A 21,187-nucleotide genomic window follows, 5' to 3' on the forward strand; every position below is an offset into this window, starting at 1 on the left:
GCTGGGAAGGGGCTCAGCCTGGAGCAAAGGAGGCTCAGGGGGCCCTTGTGGCTCTGCACAGCTCCTGACAGGAGGGGACAGCCCAGGGAACAGGGACAGGAGGGAGGGAACGGCCTCAGGCTGGGCCAGGGGAGGTTTAGGTTGGAAATTGGGAAAATTTCTTCACTGGAAGGTTTGGGAAGCAAAACCAGGGTAGGAGTGGATTCACCAGCCCCAGGAGCGTTTGAACAAAGTGTGGATGTGGCACTTGGGACACAGGGCAGTGGTGGCCATGTCAGTGCTTGGACTCAGTTTTTTAGAGATCTTTTCCAACCTAAACACTTCCATGATTCCCAACCCATCCCTTTGTTCCCTTTTATCCAGCAGTGGCACCAGTGCACCAACCCCACAGGCAGCCAGGGATGTGTTTGCACCTCGGAGCTGGAGGCCACAAACATTTCCTGAGCCAATTCCTTGTAGGATTTAAAATGAGACACAGCCCCAGCTTCACCCTGAGCCCCCAACGCCCCTGACCCAGCTCCTCTTCCTGCACAGCTTTGGCATCCACCCCTGGCCTGGCTCCAGAACCAGCTGGAGTAGAAGAGCTTTAAATGTCCCTTCCAACCCAGAATGTTCTGATTGTCTGAAAAAGCCTCCCCAAAGCCCCTGGTGGAGCCATCCCCAGCTGGGTCCTGAGCAGGAACCAGCCCTGGTGCCCCTCTGGCTCCAGCCACCCCTCCCAGGGAGGGCTTGGTGTTGTACAACAGCTCTGACCAGCACAAAGATTAAAACAGGATTTATTGGGAATGTTCACTGTACAACACAGAAATGGCTCTCAGCTGAAACACAACAAGCAAAGTCATCAGAATGTGAAAAAATGAACAATTGTCTGTAAATCACCAGCAGTTGATGCAGATTTCAAAGTGTCTACAAAGTACCAACCTCCCTCCCTAAATCCCTAAATTCTTAAATCCCACCCCGTGTCCCAGCCCTGCCCCACAATGGATTGAGTCCCTGGGCCTGGAACTCTTCACAGCTTTTGTTGTACATTCAGGTAAGAAATGTCATTGGTGATGAACATTCAAATGTTGGGCTTTGCTCTTGCTCACCCAACTGTTCCCTGGAACAGCAAATAAAAAACATTTTCTGCACAGTGACACTGGAGGGTGGCAGCTGCACCTGGGCAAGGTGGCCTGCAAGGCACAGGTGACACATTTGCTACAGTGGTGGCAGGCCCAGCTGAGAACTCAGCTCTGCTTTGGAAAAATGCAGGACTGAAATGCCCTTTGGAGTCATGCAAGGACACAGATTCCCTAAAGCACAGCTCCTGTGTGTTCCTGCCCTTAATCCCTCACTGCTGCTTCCCCTGGAGCTGCCATCTGTCTGCAGCCCCCCCTGCACTCTGCTCCCTCCCTGCTGCCCTCAGCTGATCCCTCAGGGCAGCTGCCCTCAGCTGATTTTGGTAATTTCTGAGCAAGCACCTGGAATGATTCAAGGGTAAGGGAGATCTGGGGAGGGAAAAGGGAAAATCTCAGCTTTGAGATCAAAAACTAAAGCCTCAGTGACAGGAGTCACCCTGGTGCTCAGCTGCATGAGGTAAAGAGGGAACACCAGGACTGCAAAGGCTGCAGTGTGGGCTGTGATTTGGGCATTAATTCCCAAAAAGATCCCAAAATTCCTTTCAAGCCCAGCTCAGAGGCTGCTCCACCCCCGCCCTGGGCTGGGCAGCTGGAGGGGAACAACGCCCAGAGCTGCAGCTCCCAAAGGCCAGGCCAGGCCCAGCCCCTTCCTGCTGCCAGCAGCCTCTGACAGGGACCCCTGGCACCTTCCCAGAGGCCTCTCCTGGGAGTTTTCCCGGGCTGGGTCCAGGGAAGCTGCTCAGGCAGTCGGGAATCTGGGTCTGCAGCAGCCCTGGGTGTGGGGAGTGTCCTCATCCCTCATGTCTGGGCAGTTTTCCTTGGTGCAGCCAGAGCCAGGGCTGATCCTATGGGGATGCTCCTATCCTGAGCTCCTCCCTGCAGCCCTGCTTCCCTGGCAGCTCATGGCACCTTGGCACAGTTTTTGGTCTGTCCCTTTGGACAAAGGGGACACACAGAGGGGTGAAAAGCTGCAGCAGTGGCTCAGGGAGTGAAGGGTTAATGCCTGGCTGAGCTGGTGCATGTCCTGCAGCTCCATCCTCCAGCCAAGGGAGCAGCTCCTGCCTTTGCCAGCTCCTCCATCTGGATCACACAGGGATCCCTCCCTGCCTTTGTTCCCTCCTGCTCTGCAGCTTTGTCCTTTTGGATGGGCTCATCCAGCCCCCAGGAACTGCAGGGGAGGGAAAGGAAACTCCAAAAGGCTGCACAGGGCTGCAAATGCTCCTCTCCATCAGCTGGAGCTGTGGAATTCCCACTCCTCCCTGGAGGGCAGGAGGGGTTAATGTGGAGCCCAGAAATGCATCAGTCCCATCCTCTTACACCAGGGATGGGCCTGGGGGACTGCAGGAGGATCCTGAGCCAGGGAAGCTGAGCAGGAGGGGGGAGCTGGCCCAGCATGGCCTGGAGGAGCTGGGGGCTCTGCCAGCCCCAGGCCTGGGGGCTCTGCTCCCACTGCAGCACCCCCAGAGCAGCTCAGCCCCTCCAGCTGGGGCACTGGGAATGTGCAATGAATTCCTTAAAAAAAAATACAAAATGGTTGGGTAATAAATAAAAAAGTCACGTGGTCGGTGTGGGGCTGCAGCAGGGGAGGGTTACAGCTCCCTGTGTGCTCCCAGCTGGAATCGAGCTTCCTCTGAGATCCCATACTGCTCCAGGGGGTCCTGTGGGGAGCACAGGGAGGCACCGGTGAGATGCAGACACAGCCCAGCAGCCCTTGGGACACACAGGACACAGCCAAGGTCCAGGGAGCCACAGCCACCTCCCTCCCCAGAGCTGGGATGCTCCTGGCACCTGGCAGGGCGTGGCTGAGCAGCATCTCCACCCATGGATGTGCCCAGAGAGCCCCTGGGAGCTCCAAACCCTGGGCCACTCCAGCACTGGAATGTGTTCATCAGGGTAGGAGTGAGCAGCCAGGTTTGGAGCACCCAGGGCTGGAGCACTGGGATTTGTGCACCCAGGACAAGGTGCTCAGGTCTGGCTGTGCAGGTCACAGCTCCCTGTGGGATCTGGGATCTCCTTCCCACACACAGCCTGGGCAGGACTGGCAGCCCCTGCTGCTGCCAGGGAATTTGCTGGGAGATTTCAGGGAAGAGTTTCTTCCCCAGATCCCCTGGAAATGGGAGATCTCCCTGAGCCCAGCCCAGCCCCAGAACCTCCCTCCACAACCAGACAGGATCCCACTCTGTTCCATTCCAGACAGCCCCTGCTGGCACCCAGAGCCATTGTCACACCTGCAGGGACTCACTCACCTTCCCTGTCATCTTCTGGATCTCATTCCTGTAGAAAATCAGGCTCCTCCTCAGGAACTCGTAGCTGCAAGAGAGGAACAGAGCAGGGGAAGGATGTGGGCAAGTTTCAGATGCTATTTAGAGCTGAGGGAAGCTTGTCTGGGAGGAGACAACACTGCCCTCCCAGTTCCTGCTCCCAGAGCAGCCCAGAGCCCCCAGCACTGACCTGGCCCTCTTGAGTGCCTCCACCCACTCCTGGCACTGCTCCTCCGTGGCACACTCAAAGCAGTATTTCCTCTCTGGCTCCTCGATGAAACCTGCCAGGGACAAGGAAAAGGCTCCAGGCAGGTCCTGGCAGAGCTGCTGCTGCTCCCCTGGCTCTGCCAGGCCACAATTAGCAGCTCTGTTAATGAAGATGAGCTGGGAATGAGTCTGCCACCCCCACTTCCATCCCCTCTCCCATTCCCTGGGTGCCTGGGGCAGCTGCCCACAGCATTTCCCAGCTTCCAGCAGCCTGAGACCTTGGGAAGAGCAACTTCCCAAACTGAGGGTGACCTGAACAGGACCAGCATGGCCAGATCCAGGACTGACTCCCTGAGGCCCCTTGCAAAGACACCAGGACTCAAATCCAAGTGGGAAACAGCCCTGAGAGAGGAACTGGGATACCTGCAGGGATAGCCAAGGAGTGAAACTGCACTGGGAGCAGGCCCTGAGGTGCCTTTGCTGGAGGATTTTGGGGATGTGACACTCACATGGCACTGCCACCATGGGGAGCAGGTCCTGGTGCCACTCCAGGACATGCCACCAGTTCCTGTCCCAGAGCTCTGCTGAGCTCACCCTCAGGGCTGCTGCTGCTGCCAAACCCCTGGGTCAGGATAAACCCAGGTTTACCCAGATAAACCCAGCTGCTGATTTGAACCCTGCTCAGGAATCCTGCCCACAAGCTCCAACCAGAATGCAGCCTGGTGCTGTGGTACTGCGTTACCCTGCTCAGATCTCCCACAGAGCTCCCAAACCCCAGAATCCAGCCCATGGTGCTGTGGGTACTGCTGGGTTTAACCCTGCTCAGGAATCCTGCCCCACCAGAGCTCCCAAACCCCAGAATGCAGCCCCTGGTGCTCAGTGTGCTCAGGCTGTGTGAGGGAAGCACAGAGCAGAGCCACAGCTGTGCCTGGCAGCCAGGCCAAAAGATACAGGGATGGCCTTGGAGAAACATCCTGTTATTGTGGCCACATACCTCTGGCACAGGGGATGAAAGGCTGCTCCCAGGGGAGTGCAGCTGCACAAGGACACACGGAGGGGAGGATGGGGCTGGAGCAGCTTTATCTGAGCCTCTCCAGGGTGTTTTTTTGGATCAAATGCAGCAGCACAGAGCAGATCTGTCAATAAGCAAGCTCCCCCTGCCAGGGATTCCACAGGCACTGAGGGGCCTGGCTGCTCTTAGTGCTGCAGTGCAAACCCCACAGGCTGTGCCATGGAACATCCCTGAGATCTCAGGATGGGCCATGGGCACAGCTGAGGAGGGAAAGGCTGAGGAATTGGTGAAGTTGGAAAACTCCAACCATCAGCCCAGCACCACCAGGTTCACCCCTGTCCCCAGGTGCCAGTGCTTCCAAACCTTTTTGGGGAGTAATTTTTCCCCAATATCCAACCTAAACCTGCCCTGGGCACAACTGGAGTTCATTTCTTCTTGTCCTGTTCCCTGGGAGCAGAGTCTGAACCCCACCTGAAGGACCCTGACCCCACAGAGGGAGAGGAGAAGGGCTGGGGGCAGTGACCCCAAAAGGAGGGGAAGGGCTGAGCTGCCCCCAGGGAAACAGGGAGAGCAGGAACTGAGCAGTGCCAACATTTCCTTCCCCCTGTGCCACCAGGGGAAGGCAAAGGGAGCACAGGCAGCACTCACTGATGGAGAAAACGTTCTCCTCCTCTTTGGTGATCTTGCAGTGCTCCAGCAGCAGAGCTCCAATGGGCTGGAAAACAGAGAGAGAGAGAGGGTTTAACCCACAGAGCCCCCACACCACGAGGGTTTAACCCACAGAGCCCCCACACCATGAGGGCTGAACCCACAGAGCCCCAACACCACGAGGGTTTAACCCACAGAGCCCCACACCACGAGGGCTGAACCCACAGAACCCCAACACCACGAGGGCTGAACCCACAGAACCCCAACACCACAAGGGTTTAACCCACAGTGCTTCCCTGGAGCCTTTAAAGCAACTTTCAAGCTGGTGCTGCTTTTAAATAATTCAGTCTGCACCCATATTTCATGTTCCTTTAATCAACTTTCTCATGCCAGTCTCACCTGTAGCACTTTACATTTGTTAATTAAGTGTTAATCAGCTCTTCTGGCTCAGATTCAGCCTGGTCTTTACCACTGTGTGATACCAGAGAACTTTTGCTTTTAAAATCAAAGATGAAACATTGACCGTGACACCCAGAATAACCAACACTGAGCTGTGCAAGGGCTGTGCTGGAGCCTTGTAAGGGGTTAAACAGTGTGAGGGGAGCTGGAGCAGCTCAGGATGGACAAAAATTCACCTGGTTAAACTCAGGGACATGGGGACAGTGGGTGACACTGGCCATGTACAAGAGCAATCACAGGAAATCTTTGTCCAAGTGAACCAAAGGGTCAGAAGCAAATCAGACAGCAGGGAAGGGATTGAAAATCTCATTTATCTTGTATTTTATGGAACTCTGGGTTGTAGGAGACCTCAGAGCCCATCCAGTGCCACCCCTGCCATGGCAGGGACACCTTCAGGCTGCTCCCAGCCCTGCCCAGCCTGGCCTTGGGCACTGCCAGGGATCCAGGGGCAGCCCCAGCTGCTCTGGGAAATCCATTCCAGGCATGGATTCCACAATTCCTGATTCCCAATCTCCCACCCAGCCCTGCCCTGTGGCAGTGGGAGCCATTCCCTGTGTCCTGTCCCTGCAGGCCTTGTCCCCAGTCCCTCTGCAGCTCTCCTGGAGCCCCTGCAGGCCCCAAAAGGGGCTCTGAGGTGTCCCTGGAGCCTTCTCTTGTCCAGGTGAGCACCCCCAGCTCTGCCAGAGAACAATTCCTGCCCAATATCCCATCTAAATGGAATTTTTTCCCATCTAAATGTCACTTCTTCAGTGGGAGCCATTCCCTGTGTCCTGTCCCTCCATCCCCAGTCCCTCTCCAGCTCTCCTGCAGCCCTGCTGAGCTGGTGGAAGAGGAAAGGTGGACCCTGCTCCATTTTCCTGCACCACTTTCCCAGCCCACACAATCCAGGCACACAAAAAGAAGACAGGAGGAGGGGAACAAACCCCAGCCAGGAGCTCAGTCCCTACCTCGGCCTCATCGGTGCGGAAATAGAAGAGAAAATTCACCACGAGCTTCACCAGGCGCTTCTTGAGCACTGCAGGGACAGGGGGAGCAAGAAGGGCTGAGTCAGGGGGCACAGTGGGCACCCCCTGCCAGCCCTGAGCATGGCACTGAGCCCACCAAAGCACGCCCCAAACACTGCCTGGGGGTGGCAAAGTGGCCTCGGGGTGACAGAGCCCCAGAGCAGCTCCTGCAGCAGCTCAGGAGGGCTCCCAGCAGCACCACGGGGCCTCAGGCACTCCAGGAAAAGCTCCAGACCCCAGCAGCCCCACCTGGAGCTGCCAGCTGGGCGTCACCTCCCAGGGACAAAGTCCAGCAGGAAAGGCTCAGCACAAGGGAGGGAGTAGGAAACCAGGGCTGGTTTGCAAGGGAATTTGCTGGGAGATTTCAGGGAAGAGTTTCTTCCCCAGATCCCCTGGAAATGGGAGATCTCCCTGAGCCCAGCCCAGCCTCAGAACCTCCCTCCCCAGACTGGATCCCACCACTGGTGCTCCCCATTCCCACAGTCCAGCCCTCCCAGTCTGCCTGTCCCAGTTCTGCCTCCCAGTGCTCCCACCCTGCCCCTGTGCCCAGTGCTCCCAGTGCCCTGCCCAGTGCCCCCAGTCATGCCCACCCAGTACAGATAGTCCCATCCACCCACCTCTGCCCAGTGCTCCCAGTGCTGCCCTGGTTTCCTCGATCCTCCAACACCCTCAATCCTCCCTCCCAGCTCCCCCAGTCCCTCTCCAGCCTTGCCCCCCAGTAACTCCAGTTGTGATTCTGCAGTCAGGGCCCCTCAAGTACCCCCAGTTCCTCCCTGGTCCCACCCTCATGATTCTCCAGTTTCTCCAGCCCCACCATCCATGGCACCCAGCCTCTCTCTCCCAGTCCCTCCCCAGTATCCCCAGTCCTGATTCTGCAGTCGGGGCCCCCCAGGAACCCCCAGTCCTGACCCACCTTCACCCTCCTCCCCACACCACCCTCCAAACTTGCTACCTCTCCACCTGCCTCCCCCAGTTCTCCCAGTCCTGACTCGGTTCTACTGGTGATTCTTCAGTCCCCTCAGTCTCACCACCCCAGTTCTCCCAATCCTTCCTCGCCACTACTCCTCCTTTCCCAGCCCGGGTCCTCCAGCACCCCCAGCTCTCCCAGTTCCTCTCCTGTAACCCCAGCCTGGATTCCCCATCTCGGGGCCCTCAGATACCCCCGGTCCTGCCCTCCCCGGTCCTCCCAGTACTCCCAGACCTGTCCTGCTCCCTCCCCAGTATCCCCAGCCCTGATTCCCCACTCGGAGCCCTCAGGTACCCCCAGTCCTGCCCCGCCCGATCCCCAGTACCCCCGGTCCTGCCTTGCTCCCACCCCAATAACCCCAGCCCGGACTCCCCCTCACCGTTGCCCTTCTTGGGGACGCTCATGCGGATCTCGGCCGCTTTCTCGGCGGGCTGGCGGGCCAGGGACAGCAGCTCCCGCTCGTTGTAGCGCATGGCGGGCCCGCCCCGGCCCATGGCCCCGCCCGGGCGCCACCGCCGCCGCCGGAAGCGCCCTCAGAGCTGCCGGAAGGGCTCGCGGGGCGGCGGGAGCGCGCATGCGCAGAGACGGGAGCGCGCGTGCGCCGGGGAGAGAGCGGAGCCGCGCGCAGGTACCGAGAGGGGGAGGGGGCCGTGAGGGGAGAGGGGAACCGGGCTGGACCGGGAGAACTGGAGCTGGGATAACCGGGAGAGGTGTGTGAGGAGAGACCGGGGGAGATGGGAATGGAGGGACCGGGAGAGCTGGGAAGGGGGGATTGGGAGAACTGGGTATGAAGGGTCTGGGAGAGCTGGTAATGAGGGATTGGGAGAGCTGGGTGAGGAGGGACTGGGAGAGTTGAGTATGGGAGAACTGGGACGACTGGGAAGGGGAGACTGGGAGAGTTGGGTATGGAAGGACTGGGAGAGCTGAGAAGGGGGGATTGGGTCTGTTGGGTATGGAGGGACTGGGAGAACTGGGTGAGGAGAGACCGGGAGAGCTAGGTCAGGAGGGAGTGAGAAAGTTGAGTATGGAGGGACTGGGAGAACTGGGAAGGAGAGACTGGGAGTGTTGGGAAAGGACAGACTGGGAGAGCTGGGTATGGAGGGACTGGGAAAACTGGGAAGGAGGGACTGGGAGAGTTGGGTATGGAGGAACTTGGAAGGAGGGACTGGGAGAGGTGGGTATGGAAGAACTGGGAGAGTTGGGTCAGCAGGGACTGGGAGAACTGGGAAGGAGAGACTGGGAGTGTGGTAAAGGAGGGACTGGAAGAGCTGGGTGTGGAGGGACTGGGAGTGTTGGGAAGGAGGGACTGGGAGAACTGGGCAGCCTGGGTGCTGGGGCTCGGGAAACTGGAGAATCACGAGTGGGAAACTGGAGGAAGGGCCCAGGCAGGGTTTGGGCCACTGGGAGGGTCAATGGGGCAGGACTGGGAGCACCTGGGGGACCCTGAGTACAGAACTGGGATGGAGTTACTGGAAAAGTATTGGGAGGGAGAACTGGAAAACCAAGGGTGCTGGATAAGGAGGGACTAGGAGAACTGCGGTGGTGGGGCTGGGGGGACTGGAGAATGATGAGTGAGAAACTGGGGTAGGAGCAGAGCAGCACTGGGAGCATTGGGAGGGCAGGACTGGGGGCCCCTGGGTGCAGAATCAGGACTGGAGTTATTGGAGGGGGACTGGGAGAACTGGGTGAGCTGGGTGGGAGGACTGGGGGTACTGGAGAATGAGGACAGGGAAAATGGGGGTAGGACTGGGAGGATCAGCAGAAGCAGGACTGGGGTATTTGGGGGACTTTGACAGGAGAATCAGGACTGGAGTTAGAGGAGAGGGACTGGGAGAGCTGGGTGCTCTGGGGGACCAGGGGTGAGAGCAGGACAGAGCTGGGAGCACTGAGTGAGGAGGGACTGGGAGAACTGGAGAATCACGAGTGGGAACCTGGGGTAGGGCCAGGGGAGGAGTGGGAATATGGGGAGCATCAGTGGGAGTCAGGGGGCCTTGAGTGGAGAATCAGGACTGGAGCTGCTGGGGGATGTGCCTGGAGAGGGACTGGGAGAACTGGGCGCTCTGTGGGCAAGGATTTCAAAGGTCTTTCCAGTGTTTGGGTTCTGTGTGGGGCGGTTTGGGGGGGACTCCAGGACCTCACCTGGGGCTTGGGGACACTCAGAGCCTTGTTGGGGGCTTGGGGGGCTCTGAGCCTCCCATGGTGGGAGGGTGGCCCTGGGGCTTTGGGGGGTGGTGGGGAGCAGCAGCTCTGGTGGTGGACAGGGAAGAGCTCTTGGTGCCTCAGGTGTGGGGGGAAAGCTCCTGTTGGGAGTCTTGGGGGGGTCTCTGGTGGGGCTGCTTGGCTTGAGAGTGGCTGAGGAGATGGGAAAGGCTCCAGGGGGATTTTCTGCATCCTTTTACTCCACTTTCCTGAGTTGGTACCAGATGTGGGATTGCATCCCATGCTGCATGGCCAGGGCATGTCTGAGGTGCCCTCCTCATCCTCACTGCTGGGCTGAGCAATCCTGTAGTTCAATTATCCCTTTCTTTTCCCAGACTGTCCATTTCTCGGGGTGCTGAAGGCCGGGAATCCCAGCCATGGATTTCCAGCACCGGCCCGGGGGCAAAACGGGCAGCGGGGGCGTGGCCTCGGCCTCCGAGAGCAACCGCGACCGGCGGGAGCGGCTCCGCCAGCTGGCCCTGGAGACCATCGACATCAACAAGGTACAGGGACCCCTGGCCTGGGGACAGGGTCACATCCATGGGACAGGGACCCCCAGGGCCATGGGGACAGGGTCACATCCATGGTGCAGGGACCCTCATAGCCATGGGGACACTGTGCAGGGTCACATCCATGGTACAGGGACCCCTGGCCTGGGGACACGGTCACATCCATGGTACAGGGACCCCCAGGGCCATGGGGACACCATGCAGGGTCACAGCCATGGTACAGGGACCCCCAGGGCTGTGGGGACAGGGTCACATCCATGGTACAGGGACCCCTGGCCTGGGGACACGGTCACATCCATGGTGCAGGGTCACCCCCCAGGCTGGGGACACCGTGCAGGGTCACATCCATGGTACAGGGACCACTGGCCTGGGGACAGGGTCACATCCATGGGACAGGGACCCCCAGGCTGGGGACAGGGTCACATCCATGGGACAGGGAACCCCACAGCCATGGGGACGGGGTCACATCCATGGTGCAAGGACCCCATGGCCATGGGGACAGGGTCACATCCATGGTACAGGGACCCCCTGGCCTGGGGACAGGGTCACATCCATGGGACAGGGACACTGTGCAGGGTCACAGCCATGGGACAGGGACCCCCTGGCCTGGGGACAGGGTCACATCCATGGGACAGGGACCCCCAGGGCTATGGGGACAGAGTCACATCCATGGTGCAGGGACACTGTGCAGGGTCACAGCCATGGCACAGGGACCCCCAGGGCTGTGGGGACAGGGTCACATCCATGGTACAGGGACCCCCTGGCCTGGGGACAGGGTCACATCCATGGTGCAGGGACCCCCAGGGCTGTGGGGACAGGGTCACATCCATGGGGCAGGGACCCTCATAGCCATGGGGACACTGTGCAGGGTCACATCCATGGGACAGGGACCCCCCAGGGTTATGGGCACAGGGTCACATCCATGCTACAGAGACCCCCTACAGCCCTGGGGACACCGTGCAGGGTCACAGCCATGGTACAGAGACCCCCAGGGCTATGGGGACAGGGTCACATCCATGGTGCAGGGACCCCCTGGCCTGGGGACTGGGTAACATCCATGGGACAGGGACCCCCTGGCCTGGGGACAGGGTCACATCCATGGTGCAGGGACACTGTGCAGGGTCACATCCATGGTACAGGGACCCCCACAGCCCCGGGGACAGGGTGACATCCATGGTACAGGGGACCCTGATGGCCATGGGGACACCATGGGGACACATCCATGGTACAGGGGATCCTCCACGGCCATGGGGACACTGCAGGGTCACATCCATGGTACAGGGGATCCTCCAGGGCCATGGGGACACTGTGCAGGGTCACATCCATGGGATCATGGCAGGGTTTGAGCATTAAAGCTCATCCAGGGACATCTGCAGCTGTCTCAGGTGCTCCAATCCCTGTCTAGCCTGGATTTGGACACTACCAGGGATGCAGGGGCAGCCACAGCTGCTCTGGGAAATCCATGCCAGGGCCTGCCCACCCTCACAGCCAAGAATTTCATCCCAATATCCCAACTAAACCTATTCTTGGTGTATTTGAAGCCATTCCCCCTTGTCCTGTTCCAAAGTTCCCCTCCAGCTCTCTTGGAGCCCCTTTAGGCTCCATGGTCACCCCAGAGCCTTCTTGTGTCCAGGCTGAGCTGTGGGTTGGGTTTGAATACTTCTGTTTGTGGGCATGTTGGGGTTGAATAAGGAATATTTGGGACAGAGTGACAGGGAGGTGCCAGCTCTTGTGTATCCATCTATTTCCAGTCTCCCCAGGGCTGGTTTGGGTTCTGGTGTTTCCTGCTGCAGCTGGGATTCTGTCACCAATGCACACAGCTGCTGTTGGTTCTCTCTCTGTTTCCTCCTCCTAAAGCTCTCTTGTGCTGTTAATTTAAAATGTGAACTCAGCTACAGGATCCTGGGATTGGCTGAGCTGGGAGGGACCCTTAGGGATGATCAGTGCAGCTCCTGGCCCTGCACAGACACCCCAAAAATCCCACCCTGAGCACCCCTGGGAGCTCCTGCAGCTCTGGCAGCCTTGGCACCATTCCCTGGGCAGCCTGGGCAGTGCCAGCAGCCTCGGGGGGAGGAACCACTTCCTCTGCAGTATTTTGGTTATTCTCCTGCTTTACCAATGGATTTTGTTTATAACTTGTCCATCATTCTTTCCCCAGGACCCCTATTTTATGAAAAATCATCTGGGCTCCTACGAGTGCAAGCTTTGCCTGACACTGCACAACAATGAGGTGAGGGAACACCTGCCTGTCCTGATCCCAGCAGCAGCAGCCTGGGAATAACAGGAGCTTCAGTGACTGCTGAGATGTGAGGGCTGGTGTCTGGGTTTGAACAGACAGGTGTCTGCTAAGGAAAGCAGGAGCCTCCCTGAAATGGAAAATTTAAACCCCCTCCCTGTGAGTTGTTATAAATTTGAAAGTAAGGGGCTCTCAGGCAGAGATGTGGGAGCAGGAATAACAGTTGTTTATTAGGGAAGAAAATTAAAATAAAATTAACAGTGCAGTAATACAAAACAACATTGACAGAGTCAGGATAGGAGCTGCCCCCTGTGTGTCAGGGGGTGTCCCAGCCCCATCCATGGGGGCTCAGCCCTCCTGCAGTGCCAGCTGTGGCTCTGCTGCAGCAGGGATCCTGCACAAGGGGCGAGTTTTCCTCTGCAGCTCCAGGGCTGCTGTGGATGGGCCTGGGCTCCCTCTGGCCATGCAGGGCAGCAGAAAGCTGCTCCTCTGGCAATGCAGGGGGCAAAGGCTGCTGTGCTGTGCCAGGCTCAGATTGTGCCCAGGTAGGAATGCTTGGCTCCTCCCCTGGGCGGAGCATCTCCCCATGGGATGCTGGGATTGGATCAGCCCTGCAGGGACACTCAGTGGCCATGGACAGCAGAGATCTCCTGGAGGGAGAGTTGGCTGTGGGAGAGATAAAGAAAAAACTGCCCCATGGACAGCAGAGAACTGCCCCAGCTCTGACAGGTTGGAACAGAACACACATTGCAATATAGGGTAGCTGGTTAAACCTGGCAGTGTGAGCTGTGATCCTGTTGAGGAGTGTAGTTTTCTTCTGAAAGTTCAGTAGTGTAGATGAGCTTGATCTTCTGAGGATCTAATAGAAAAGAAAGCTGTTCTTCATAGAATCTAGTAGAGAAAGACTTCTTCTGAGAGAACACCTCTTCTAGTGTGCTAAATCTCAGATTATATCTAAGTAGGAATGCTCAGCTCCTCCCTCTGAGCAGGACCTCTCTCAATGAGGTGATGTAATTTTATCAGTTATGAAGTGAGATTCAATAGCCCATTAACAAAAGAGATCTCCCCAGAGGGAGGATTAGCTGTAGAAGAGATAAAGTAAATGCCCAATTAACAAAAAATGTCTGCCCTACTTCTAACATATAAGAAATAAAATACACACATATCTTATAACCCAAGCTCAGCAGCTGAGAGCAATCTGCACTTTTGGAGTGAGTTTCCTCTGTGCTGAGGATTAAAACACCCTTGTCAGGGAGTGCTGCAACCACCCTGGGACAGGAATGTTTCAGTCATGGCTTCATTTAACTTCTACCTTGGTTTTTATTTCAGGGGAGTTACTTAGCACATACCCAGGGGAAGAAGCATCAGACCAATTTGTAAGTTATCCTCCAAAATAACTTTATTCTCCATTTCTGAAGCACTTTAATATTATGGTGTTGAGTGTCTGTAGTCCTTTAATTCCATTTTACTCTGTTTGGTTATTTTACTGTGGTTCCTCATGCAGCCAGGAGGCACAGCCTGGATCTGCCTGAAAAATGGTACTGAAAATCTCCATTTTAAGCTAAAATCCAGTTGTGGAATTGCTGAAGGAATAAGGAGAGAGAGTTTTAAAAGCAAATTCTCTGAGTCTAGTTAGGAGGACCTCTCAGTGTTTGGACAACACTCTCAGGGATGCTCAGGGTGGGATTTTTGGGGTGTCTGTGCAGGGCCAGGGGCTGGATTTGATCCCTGTGGGTCCTTCCAACTGAGGAGATTCCAAACTGTATTTATCAATACAGGTTTGGAGAAGTTTGGAAGTTTTCTTTTCAGGAATCCAGTTTGCTTTGCTTGATCTGTGGGTTTAGTTTCATGTTGGTTTCAAGAATTCAAGTTTTCTCCAGTCCATCTGTGGAGCCTGGCCTCAAGGTCATGGTGAGGGTGGATCAGAGTGACAACCTTTAGCTAAGGGGGAGGATGGATACAGCTGGGGATAAACCAGGATTTCCTGGCATGATTCCTGTGGAATGCTGTGCTGAGGGATTCAAACTGCTCCTTTAGAAACAAGAATTCTTAAATTCAGAATTAATCCCCAGGGCACGACGAGCTGCCAAGGAAGCCAAGGAAGCCCCAGCCCAGCCTGCCCCAGAGAAGGTGAAAGTGGAAGTGAAGAAATTTGTGAAAATTGGGCGTCCAGGCTACAAAGGTGAGCCCAGGAGGTCCCTGATGGGCAGTCCCTGCCTGCTGGATGTGAATTATTCATTGATCTTTTGAGCAGCTCTGCCCATGAATAAGATATAGGCTCTTTCCTGGAACCTTTTTATTGTTTAAATTGCTCATGGAACTTCTTTTTATGGCTGACAGGCAGGGAGAAGCACTTCAATAATAGATGGGTGTGTCTCAGGCTGCCAGGGAGATGATGGCATCTCATCTCCTCCTTCCCTTGTGCTGCAGCACCTTTCATTAATGCTGAAAATCATTCACTCCATGCAGAACTCATGGGTTTTTTCTGTTTTTCATGGTTTTTTGGTCTTCAGTATAAAATTTGGCTTTTTAATTTCACCAGTGCTTTGCCCCACAGTAGAGGAGAATTGTGGAATAAATTAGGTTGGAAAATACCTTTAAGGTCATTGAGTCCAACAGTAAACTTAGCACTGCCAAGGCCACAGCTGAACCATGTCCCCAGGTGTTTTAACACTCCCAGGGATGGTGATTCCTGGACAGCTCCTTCCAGTGCTTTACAGCCCTTTCAGGGAAGGAGTTTTCCCAATATCCAACTTAAATCTGACAAAGCTTTAGGCTGTTCCCTCTCATCCTGTTCCCTGGAGCAGAGCCTGACCTCCCCCAGCTGTCCCCTCCTGTCAGGAGCTGTGCAGAGCCACAAGGGCCCCCTGAGCCTCCTTTGCTCCAGGCTGAGCCCCTTCCCAGCTCCCTCAGCCTCTCCTGGAGCTCCAGACCCTTCCCCAGCTCTGTTCCCTCCCTGGACACCCCCAGCCCCACAATGTCCTCCCTGGGGTGAGGGACCCAAACCTGCCCATGGCAGTGACACAATCCCAGAGGTTTGGGTTGGAGGGACATTAAATCCCATCCAGTGCCAGCCCTGCCATGGCAGGGACACCTCCCACTGTCCCAGGCTGCTCCCAGCCCTGCCCAGCCTGGCCTTGGGCACTGCCAGGGATCCAGGGGCACCACCCTGTGCCAGGGCCTGCCCACCTTACAGAAGTAGCTTTGTGACATTTTGTTTGATAAACAGGAGAAAAATCTTGTGATATTTAATCGTTGGAAACTTTATGTGTTTCCCAGAGTAGGTTAATGCTGCTCTCACCCTGCTGGAGCATGTTCTCAGCTTTCTTATTTTGTTTTACAGTGACCAAACAGAGAGACCCAGAAACAGGCCAGCAGAGCCTTCTCTTCCAGGTAAGGGCAGGGTTCAAACTCTCCTTGTCAGGGTTTTCCAGGTCACACTGCTGCTAAATGAGCAGTTCTTTGCAGGATCTAATAAATCAATAATTATAAGGAGGCCTTATCTTCCTTGCTGCTGCAGCTGATTGTGTTGAGCAAATCCCTGAGCTCAGCTGTCAGGCTGTGAAGTGGGAGAGGGATGTGGAGTCTGAGATGAGAATCACAGCAGAGTTTGGGCTGAAGAAAAAAAAGAAATTAAAAATTATCTGTTTCTATCCCCCTGTGATGGGCAGGGACCTTCCATGAGACCAGGCTGCTCTAACCTGGCCTTGGACACTTCCAGGCATGGAGCTTCTCTGGGCACCCTGTGCCAGGCCCTCCCCACCCTCACAGGGAACAATTCCTGCCCAACATCTCTCCTAAATTTCCCCTAATTCAGTTTGGGGTCTTTAATCCCAAACCATTGTGGGATTCTCAGCCTTTCCTTCGCTGTTTATTTCCTTTGCCCTGAGGATTGCTGTGGGTGTGCTCCACACTGGGGCTGTGTTTGGTGACCAATGGCTCCTGGCCTGGCTCAGGAATTGTGTGGCCAGCAGGAGCAGGGAGCTCATTCTGCCCCTGTGCTTGGCAATGGTGAGGGCACACCTTGAGTGCTGTGTCCAGTTCTGGCTCCTCAGTTTGGGAAGGACCTTGAGGTGCTTGAGCACATCCAGAGGAGGCAGCAAGGCTGGAGAGGGGCTGGGAACACAAACCCTGTGAGGAATGTGGGAAGGAGCTGGGGTTGTTTAGCCTGGAGAAGAGGAGGTTTAGAGGTGACCTTATTGCTCTCTACACCTCCCTGAAGACAGGTTGCAGACAGGTGGGGTTGGTGTCTTCCACCAGGCAGCACTGACAGAACCAGAGGACACAGTCTCCAGCTACATCAGGGAAGGTACAGGTTGGATATTAGGAGGAAATTTTTCACCAAAAGAATAATAAAGTACTGGAATGCTCTTCCCAGGCAGGTGGTGGAATCACCATCTCTGGATTTGTTTAAAAAAAGACTGGACATGGCACTTGGTGCTATAGTTGAGGTGGTAGGACATAGATTGGGCTTGATGATCTTAAAGGTCTCTTCCAACCTCATGATTCTGGGATTCTGATTCTCTGGGATTCTGGGATTCTGAGCAGAGCTGGGGGTGCAGAGGAGAGGTTGTTTGTGGTGGTGCTCACAGGAGTCCCAGGACGAGGGAAGAGATGAGAATCTTGACTCCATGTTTCAGAAGGCTGATTTATTATTTGATGATATCTATTCTATTAAAAGAAAAGGATATATTAAAACTATACTAAAAGGCTAGAAAAAGGATTTCATCAGAAGGCAGGAAAGGGAAGGAAAAAGGGAAGGGAAGGGAAGGAAAAAGGGAAGGGAAGGAAAAAGGAAAGGAAAGGAAAAAGAAAAGGAAAAAGGGGGAAGGAAAGGAAAGAAAAGGAAAAGGAAAGGAAAGGAAAGGAAAAGGAAAGGAAAGGAAAGGAAAGGAAAGGAAAGGAAAGGAAAGGAAAGGAAAGGAAAGGAAAGGAAAGGAAAGGAAAGGAAAGGAAAGGAAAGGAAAGGAAAGGAAAGGAAAGGAAAGGAAAGGAAAGGAAAGGAAAGGAAAGGCTCGTGACTCTCAGAGAGCTGACTGTGATTGGCCATTAATTAGAAACAACCAACATGGACCAATCAAAGATGCACCTGTTGCATTTTTTTTTATTATTGTTTACATTTAATTTCTGAGGCTTCTCAGGAGAACAAATCCTAGCAAAAGGATTTTTCATAAAATACATCTGTGACAGAGGTCTCTCCCAGCCTCATCATTCTGCGATTCTGTGATTCTGAGCAGGGCTGGGGGTGCAGAGGGGGGGTTGTTGATGCTTTCCTGCCCCCCCAGATCGATTACCCAGAGATAGCAGAGAGCATCATGCCCCGGCACCGCTTCATGTCGGCCTACGAGCAGCGCATCGAGCCCCCGGACCGGCGCTGGCAGTACCTGCTGATGGCAGCTGAGCCCTACGAGACCATTGCCTTCAAGGTGAGGCTGCCAGGGAAACCTGGGACACTGCCTGGCTGTGACCAGGGCCACCCTGTGCTGGGGGCACCAGGCCCAGGGAGGGATTGTCCCACTCTGCTCTGCCCTGGGGCAGCCTCAGCTCCAGTGCTGGGGGCACTTTGGGCACCACGGGATCAGAAGGACCCAGAGCTGTTGGAGAGTGCCCAGAGGAGGGACACGGAGCTGGGGAAGGGCTGAGGAGCAGCTGAGGGCACTTGGCTGGTTCAGCTGCAGCCCAGGAGACTGAGGGGAGGCTCCTCGGGGGCTGCAGCTCCTCCCCAGGGCAGGCACAGGGGCAGGGGCTGAGCTCTGCTCTGGCACAGGGACAGGAGCCCAGCAAGGGCTGCAGCTGTGCCAGGCCTTGGCATGGAGCTCAGGGCAAGGTTCTGCCCCCCGAGGCTGCTGGGCACTGCCCAGGCTGCCCAGGGAATGGTGCCAAGGCTGCCAGAGCTGCAGGAGCTCCCAGGGCTGCTCAGGGTGGGGCTGCACTGATCATCCCTGTGGGTCCCTTCCAGCTCAGGACATTCTGTAATTAATTCCTAATGAACTCTCTGATGTCTGTGCTAACCAACCCTCATGGAGTGGAAGGGGGGTCAGGAAGACGTGGTTGGAAGTCTTTAAACCCCACTGAGGTTTGGTGGAGGACTCTGGCATGAAAAGCAGACTGTGCTGAGCCCTGGGGAGCTGTGAATTCCCAGAGTCTGGCACAGGCAGGAGCCTCCTGGGCTTCACTCCTCAGCCTCTGTGCAGATGTTCAGGGAGGGATTTTTGCTGCTTGTCCTTGACCGATAGGGAAGTAACTTAATTCTTTCCTGCCCCCACCTCTGTCTAGTAACAACCCTGCAAGGCCTGGAATAACTCTGCTTATCTCTCAGGCTCTGGGGCTAAAAAGGGCCTTTGAGCTAATCTGGTGCTGCTAAGAATAGCTCTGTGTTCTCTTTTGGTGCAGGTGCCAAGCAGAGAAATTGATAAAGCAGAGGGAAAGTTTTGGACTCACTGGAACAGAGAAACCAAACAGGTAACTGAGGTTTTGTGATGTTTGTCCTTAAGGAGAGCAGAGCAGCTTGAGAGAGTGACACCAGTTCTGTCCTGCTGTTGAAATCTCCATTCTCTACATGCACCTGAGCACTGAGAGCTGACAGGGACCCTCCTGTGGGGGATCTCAGAGAGGATTCAGTTTCTGGCCACAGCAGGATGGGGCATAAATACCCAGAGAAAAGGAGGAAGGGAGGTTCAGGGGGAGCCTTCTTGCTCTTACAGCTCCCTGGCAGGAGGGTGCAGCCAGAGGGGGTCAGGCTCTGCTCCCAGGGAACAGGAGAGACCAGAGGGAGCGACTTGAAACTGTGCCAGGGGAGGTTTAGGTTGGAAATTGGGAAAATTCCTTCACTGGAACATTGTCAGGCATTGGGACAGACTGCCCAGGGCAGGGGTGAAGTTACCTCCTCTGAAAGTGTTCAAAAACACATGGATGTGGCATTTGTGGTCACAAATGGTTTAGTGGTGAACTGGGCTGATGGCTGGACTGGTTGATCTCAGGGTTAGGGTTAGGTTTGGCTTTTCGCAGCCATGATAAATGTGCAGCACTGTGTCCTCTCCCTGGCTCTGTGCCCTGTGTTCCCTGCACACACCTGCCTGAGGGAGCCTGGGGAGCAGTGCCTGGGGGGCTCCCACCCCTCACAGGAACCTCAGAGTCCAGGAGTTAAAATCTGGGGCAAGACTGGCACCAGGGACAGATGCTGCCAGGGCTGGGACAGGAGGGTGACAGGAGGAGCCTGAGCTGTGCTCTGGGGCAGAGAGCAGCTCCTGGGTGCTGGCAGAGCTGTCCCCAGGCTGCTGGGCACTGCCCAGGGAATGGTGCCAAGGCTGCCAGAGCTGCAGGAGCTCCCAGGGGTGCTCAGGGTGGGGTTTGGGGTGTCTGTGCAGGGACTGATGATCCCTGAGGGTCCCTCCCAGCTCAGGGCACTCCAGCATTCTGTCAATCCCTGATTCATTAATTGTTCCCTTTTCTCTCTCATTCCCAGTTCTTCCTTCAGTTCCACTTCAAGATGGAGAAGCCCCCGGCGCCCCCAAACCTCCCCCCGGGGCCCCCGACCGTCAAGCGGCCGCCGCCCCCTCCCCTGATGAACGGGCTGCCCCCGCGGCCGCCCCTGCCCGACTCCATGCCCCCCCCTCCCCCCGGGGGCATGGCCCTGCCCCCCATGCCCCCCTCGGGGCCGGTGCCACCCCCCCCAGTGCCCCCCCAGCTGCCCCCAGCGCCCGGGGTGCCCCCCCCCGCCCCGCTGCCCCCCATGCTGCGGCCGCCGCTGCCCGCCGAGGGGCCGGGCACCATCCCTCCTCCTCCTCCCTCCAACTGAGCCCCTCCTGGGCTCCAGCCCGTGGGATTGGTGTCTTTTGAGCTGCAGCTCACCCCCCATCCAGGGAACAGATCCTTTTTGTACCTCTGCAAAGATGGCTGAACTCTGTAGGTTCATTAAAAGGTTTTTGATTCTCCTTTCACTCTGCTTTCCTGTGCTGCTTTTGGGGTTCAGTTTCCTCACTCCTTAGATACAGGAGATTATATATATATAAAATATAAAAAATTATATAAAAACAAATATATAAACATATAAATACAAATATATGAAATATATTAAATATAAAATATATAAATACAAATGTGTATAATATATAAATACAAATATATAGATTATATATAAATATACAAAATATATAAATACACATATATAAATATATAACTACAAATATATAAAAGATATAAATATAAAAAGATATAAATACAAATACAGATATATGTATAAAAATATATATATGGAGATAAAATATAACCAAGCTATTTTGGAAATTCTCCAAAGAGGAGGCAAAGAATTGGGAATTTCAAGGTACCCCCTCCATCAGCTGTCTTGGCCTGAGGAATCCCCCTCAGGCTGCCCCATTAATTACCCCCCATTAATCAGTTTTGATTCAACCAAAGCCCTTAATCTCTGCTCATTCACTTCATTCTCTGTTCATTCACACAGAAAGGTTCCTGTTACTGATATTAAATCTTAGTTTATTGTTATAATTCATTAAGTGGCAGTACCATGGTGTAGCACCGACTGTCACATCATTTTATTGTGTGCCCTC

The 21,187-nt window shown here is 55.3% G+C and overlaps 2 protein-coding genes across 3 annotated transcripts; one reads left to right on the forward strand and one right to left on the reverse strand.

Moving 5' to 3' along the window:
• Nucleotides 1–760: 760 nt before the first annotated feature.
• PLEKHJ1 (pleckstrin homology domain containing J1) lies at nt 761–8,220 on the reverse strand. The gene is made up of 6 exons (XM_064734017.1): nt 8,056–8,220; nt 6,653–6,720; nt 5,247–5,313; nt 3,570–3,660; nt 3,365–3,428; nt 761–2,776 (listed from the first exon to the last, which is right to left on the reverse strand). The coding sequence occupies exons 1-6, from the start codon at nt 8,168–8,170 to the stop codon at nt 2,708–2,710; spliced, it is 474 nt and encodes a 157-aa protein (XP_064590087.1). The 5' UTR covers nt 8,171–8,220; the 3' UTR covers nt 761–2,707.
• On the forward strand, nt 8,185–20,560 carry SF3A2 (splicing factor 3a subunit 2). 2 transcript variants are annotated; one of them, XM_064734015.1, is made up of 9 exons: nt 8,185–8,304; nt 10,211–10,378; nt 12,543–12,614; nt 13,950–13,996; nt 14,693–14,802; nt 15,964–16,013; nt 17,906–18,046; nt 19,014–19,082; nt 20,086–20,560. In XM_064734015.1, exons 2-9 carry the CDS (start codon nt 10,253–10,255, stop codon nt 20,416–20,418), a joined length of 948 nt encoding a protein of 315 aa, XP_064590085.1. In that variant the 5' UTR covers nt 8,185–8,304; nt 10,211–10,252; the 3' UTR covers nt 20,419–20,560. The 2 variants fall into 2 exon arrangements, with proteins under 2 accessions (XP_064590085.1, XP_064590086.1); XM_064734016.1 differs by having other exon boundaries at nt 8,302–8,386.
• Nucleotides 20,561–21,187: the final 627 nt, after the last annotated feature.

The sequence above is a fragment of the Zonotrichia leucophrys genome, chromosome 28, assembly GCF_028769735.1.
Source record: "Zonotrichia leucophrys gambelii isolate GWCS_2022_RI chromosome 28, RI_Zleu_2.0, whole genome shotgun sequence".
NCBI classification, from domain to species: domain Eukaryota; kingdom Metazoa; phylum Chordata; class Aves; order Passeriformes; family Passerellidae; genus Zonotrichia; species Zonotrichia leucophrys.